Source organism: Aphis gossypii, chromosome X (genome assembly GCF_020184175.1).
Source record: "Aphis gossypii isolate Hap1 chromosome X, ASM2018417v2, whole genome shotgun sequence".
In the NCBI taxonomy this organism is placed as follows: Eukaryota; Metazoa; Arthropoda; class Insecta; order Hemiptera; family Aphididae; genus Aphis; species Aphis gossypii.
The window spans coordinates 58,488,586-58,494,095 of record NC_065533.1 but is presented as its reverse complement, the minus strand read 5'-3'; the positions used below and the strand labels follow the sequence as shown (position 1 = coordinate 58,494,095).

Below are 5,510 nucleotides of genomic sequence, written 5' to 3'. Positions count from 1 at the left end.
GAGTCAACTTGAAAATAACACTAAGATTATTGAACGAAAATGATCAAATATCGAACAATTAACCGAAAATTTAAAATTTAAAATATCTGATCTGGAAGATAATGTGGACTACATGAAATCTCAAATATCAGACCTTGTAGAAAATGATGCAGAAAATATCGCTGAAATTAAGAAACCTAAGGAGTGAACATAAAAATATTATATTTTAACATTTATTATTGTAACATAATAATTTTAACATTTTAACATTGTTTTATATATACATTTATTTTTATCCGAAACATACTACAACATAATTAATTATATATATATATACCCAGACAGCAATTAAATATTTTTAGAATCTTCGGAGAATATTGATAATTTAACAAAAATATTTCAGTAAAATTTTAATTAAAGCACAATAATATTATAGAAATTTTCCTATAATGTTCTATGGTCATATTTTGGCCACTTTTTTTTGTGTTTTCAAAACATTTAAACTAAAAAGTTCTGAGAATATTCATACAATAATATTATAAAAATTAAAACATTAAATATTAGTGAAAAGTTCTCTTAAACAATTTTTTAAATATTATTATAATATTATAATTACGGAGTCTACAGAAAGGAAATTTCACAGCCACCCCCCCCCCCCTTCCTCCATACTGATATAATATAACTTCATATTATATTATAAAACAATAAAATGAAATGGAAATTATATAATTAAAATATTTTATAATCAAAGCTTAAAAATGTTTGTACTGGCTAAAACTTTTATTAAAATGATTTTATTTGATCTATAATAATTATAAATATCAACAAAATTAAACTCATAAAAAATTACTTTATTGTTTAGTAATAAACATATTAATATACATATAACATATATAAAATAGGTACTAATATAGTAATATGAATACATTATAGTATACTATACACTGAGATTGTATATAGTACAAGTAGTATTGTAGTGTACAAGTACACTGGTTTAAAAAAAATTATTACTTTAAAACAAATTGATTAACATCATAAAATAAAATAAACAATGTTTAACATAATATCTTAATTTATATAATTATAACAAAAGAAGTTTTTAGCTTGACTTAAAGCTGTAATATATTAAAATATTTTTTTTTTTTTTAAAGTAGGTAAATTTATACAAATGTATAATTTTTTTTAATACAGTTATTATAAAACTATTTGATTTTAGTCTGAAAGATGCATGTGCTATCCATGTGGCAAGAGGTCTGTCAAATTCTTTGTTGATAATACCTTTGAATTTTGAATGTACACGTAATGCATCTGAAAACATTTATAATTTTAAATGTAACATTTATTGAAACAATTAATCTTATAGAACTTAAAGTGTTCATTTATTAACACTCAAGATTTTATAATATTATTTTAATATAGTTCATTTGCAAAGATACTAAACTTACCAATCAATAAATTATAACATTCGAGTTTGGAAAAAATTTTTTTCTTTTTGAAACCCAATAAAGAATACAGAGTAAGCACTTCATCTGAGAACATTTTCATCATTAATCGTCGAACACTATCTCCTACATCTTTAATACCAACTAACAATGATAATTGAAGTACCTACAGATAACAATAAAATATAATTTAGACATAAATTTACTAAAAAATGTTATATTAACAAAAACTAATACAATATATAATAAATATTATTATATACATACCAAATTAGATCTTAAATTCTTATCAAGAATTCTATTTTCGGCAATCATAAGATCTTCTTCGGTTTTAATGGGAAACAAATCATAATAGTCTGAAGTTTGACCTATTTGGTTATTGTTCAGTTGTCCTTGAATAAGGGAATTTCCAGAATTGGTTACAGAAGAATTTAAAAGAAAATGTGTAGCATTTGTCTTTGAATTAATTCCAGATATGTCATACTTAATTTTTGTTAGTGAATTTATCACAAATGTTTGAAAATCTAAAAAAAAATAATAATAATAATCAAAACAACTATAGTTAGAAATTTTTAAAATAAAAATACCACAATTAGGCATCAATTTTTCTGTATAAGTTTTTGTAGAAGAATTTATAGGTGTTTTATTGGGACATTGAGTGTAAATAAGAAAAATTCTTATCATTATCTTTCACAACTATTTTTCTAATTGGAGAGTTCAATATAGAACAATGTATTTTATTTGTAGACTCAGCAATTTCTAAAAGCATGAAAAATTTAAAATTCATAATTAAATCACAATTCATTTTAAATTAACTATTAAATCCAAATATTTTACAAATCATAATACAATTACATCTACTTATTACCTACAACTATATTTACAATATTCTGTTAGTTATGTTTACCTTGGCTAAATATTTCATCAGTTTCAATATTGTATCAAATAAGGTCCTTTTTGCAGAAGAAAACTTAAGTTTATTGTTTTTATCATTTGAGAATGATATTGTACGTGGATGAGAAAAATGCTGGTCATTATCTTCCACAACTATTTTGCCAATAGGAGAGTTCAATATAGAATAATGTTGTTTATTTGTAGACTTATCATTTTCTAAGAGCATGAATATTTTAAAATTAATTATTTTAACCACAAATATAGCACACACAATACATTTAAAAATTGACCATTAAAGCCAATATTTTACGACCAATACAATAATACATCTACTCGCTGTAATAGCTATATTTACAACAAGCTACTTATATTAAAATCAACTTGATTAAAATCATCAGTTTCAAATAAAGGTTTTTTCATAAAAAACTCAGAGTTATTGTTTTTTTTATCATTTGACTGGATATTTCAAGTAATACTTTTTTCTTGGTTGGAGGTTTTCTTTGAAGAACTATTATATTTTGTTTTAGTCGATATGCCAGAAGATAAAGAGTTTTCTGAAAGTAATATAATATGAGTAAGAGAATACATGGACTGTTATAGTTATAGATAATTGCATAATTTATTAACTATTTAAAACCTTTCAAAAGCATGGTTGAATGTATTCAGGGTCTTTATCAGAATCATATGCATTTTCATCACTTAGTTCATGATTGAAATTTGCATTACTGGACTATTCAATTTATTAGGCTTTGTCAGTGTATCTGTAATATTCAAAGTATTAATATTAATGTAGTTTATAAAATTTTAAAGTAAAGCATTGCTAAAAAATAACAAATACATTAGGTACCTTTAATTAATAATTTTGGAGGACTTCTCATTTTTTAGAAATTGACTTATTGTCTTCATCATCACAAGATGATATCTCGGTTTTTGACATTATTTCGTTAGCCTTTTTTGTCGCTTCACTATAGTTTTCTTAATTAAATAAATTTAAATTAGACAAAATAAAAATCAGTTGATATAAAATTATTAATAAGGTTTGTTACGATACTAGTGTATATGAATTTGAAGACGTATGTTTTACAGTATCATAAATCTTATTTATTATCATAAATTTAATTGCGTTTTACAAGTAAAATGATTTACAATATTTTCTTTTAGAATATAAGTACTAAAGTACCGATTTAAGTATATAAAGAGAATTAATGAAAATGGGATATACATAAATTTTGAGGGAAATCGGACATAAACTCACGTAGATGGTGCAGGTGATGTGTAACTTCGTCTGGATCTTCTGGCTCTGCTGTATTCGCTGTTGAAAGTTTGGAACACTGACGCGGTGAAATAAAATATAAAACAACGCACTGTAATACTGGCAACGGGAGGGTGACTGCTGGCTAGCGTGCACAAATCGATGTAGTAATATTACTTCGAGTTTGTCGTCGCCACTCGGAGTCGGTTTCCTACGCTTATACGCGATCCGTGTATAACGGCTGTGAAGGCCGTCCGGTATCGGTATAAGTTAAGAAAAATCGGAAGGTTAATCTGCTCGGGTTTTAATCCGTAAATAACGGCTGTGAAAACGTCCGGTATTAAACTCCGTCGCGTACAACGGGAACAGGTCGTCGATGATGGTCAGCTAAGCGGTCCCCTATATCCCCTTCTACGTCCCTCGGTCACGGGGAGATGAAGATTTTTGTTGTACTGTATTTTCTTCTTTTTCTTTAATGAATTGGAATATGATGGTCTGACTTTTACATGGACAGTGTTTGTGGTGTGGAATTAGTTGTATACATATCTTAATTTATGTCATTAAATATTAAATTGGCAAATGGTAATGTAGGTGGCCGAGAGATTAATTATCAATTGCCGTAACACGCGCTCTGTATATTGCGTTAGTTGCGGTTGTTCAGGTTTTCATCAGTCGCGCGCCACAAGAGGGCGGTAGGCATAGCTTGTAACGTGTGTCTCGTTACAGGTTATTAATACTTACTAAACTGTCCAACAATTCTTGAAGGAAACCATTTATATTCTATATCATTAGGATAACTTCTTTTTTGGATTAATCTTCTTGCAGATTTTTTATTAACAGGCCAAGCACAACTCTTTTCTTTCTTTTTGATCCAAAAATCAGGAACTATTTCTATGGTGTTATCTCTTACAAAATGAACAATAGTCCACATTTTGCTTTAATATTTCAAAGTTTCTTGTTACTACTAGAATATAAATTAAAAATCACATTGTTTATGGTTAGTCACAAACTGTATTTTATAGAATTATAATTATTCAATACACTCACTATAGTTATTGTACAGCTGTAGATACTAATTACGGCATAACATAGTAATAAACTTAATCATAAAATATCCAATTTTTTTAAAAAATTTTAGAAAAATAAATTTAACATTTTAATTACTTAAGTTACTTATTTTAAATTAAAAAAAAAAACTAACTATCTATCTACATATTTAGTTGCCTAATAAAATTATTTAAATATTAAGTTTTATTTATTTACATTATTTACAATTATTAAAACAATTAAATTCAAGAATTTATTAATGGCAATGCAATTGATTTAGAATTATGTGTACTATCATAACTTTTTTTTTTACATTATTTATATTCCATTCGCATAATTCTTCAGTCAGCAAGTTGATCTACATGAAATATATCAAATAATGATGAATCAACAGATTATTATAAAATTGTTGTTTTATTTTAAAACATTTTCCAATAAGTGATATACTACCATCTTCATTTTTAACAACATTTAAACAATTGACAACTTCTCCACTTTCAGTTAATATATAATTATCTTGAGATGTACCTATTTATGTTTATTTTAATTTTATTTATAGTAAACTTTTTTACTGAATTCTATTGTTATTGCCAATTAATGGTCCATTTTTATGAGGTTTTGATAATATTGTACTTGTATTTGTATCACTTAGTATATTATTTTGATGTTGAATATATATCTCAGAATATCTGTTTATTAGCTGTTCTAGTGGTTCTCATTTTTTTCGGACTTTAGATTTTAAGTATTTCATGTAGTTTTCTAAAACAAAGGCCTGCAGTTATCAAGTGGGCCAAAATGTTGATAATCATCACATAAGTGCAGAAGCCCGTGAATGTTATGAGATACATGTTGACGGCCATAAATATTTTCAAATCTCTCTACAAAGTAATCTAGCA

The 5,510-nt window shown here is 25.8% G+C and overlaps 1 protein-coding gene across 1 annotated transcript; it reads right to left on the bottom strand.

The window, feature by feature from the left end:
* Nucleotides 1–1,389: 1,389 nt before the first annotated feature.
* On the bottom strand, nucleotides 1,390–4,498 carry LOC126552551 (uncharacterized). Its single transcript, XM_050207268.1, has 4 exons — nucleotides 4,309–4,498; nucleotides 2,009–2,029; nucleotides 1,689–1,945; nucleotides 1,390–1,587 (listed from the first exon to the last, which is right to left on the bottom strand). Exons 1-4 carry the CDS (start codon nucleotides 4,496–4,498, stop codon nucleotides 1,390–1,392), a joined length of 666 nt encoding a protein of 221 aa, XP_050063225.1.
* Nucleotides 4,499–5,510: the final 1,012 nt, after the last annotated feature.

Coding starts and splice junctions, on each gene's coding strand:
- LOC126552551 (XM_050207268.1), bottom strand. CDS start 4,498: ATGTGGACTATTGTTCATTTTGTAAGAGATAACACCATAGAAATAGTT. Junction 1,946..2,008: donor AAAATTGATGCCTAATTGTG/GTATTTTTATTT, acceptor ATTTTTTTTTAG/ATTTTCAAACATTTGTGATA. Junction 1,588..1,688: donor AGAATTTAAGATCTAATTTG/GTATGTATATAA, acceptor TGTTATCTGTAG/GTACTTCAATTATCATTGTT.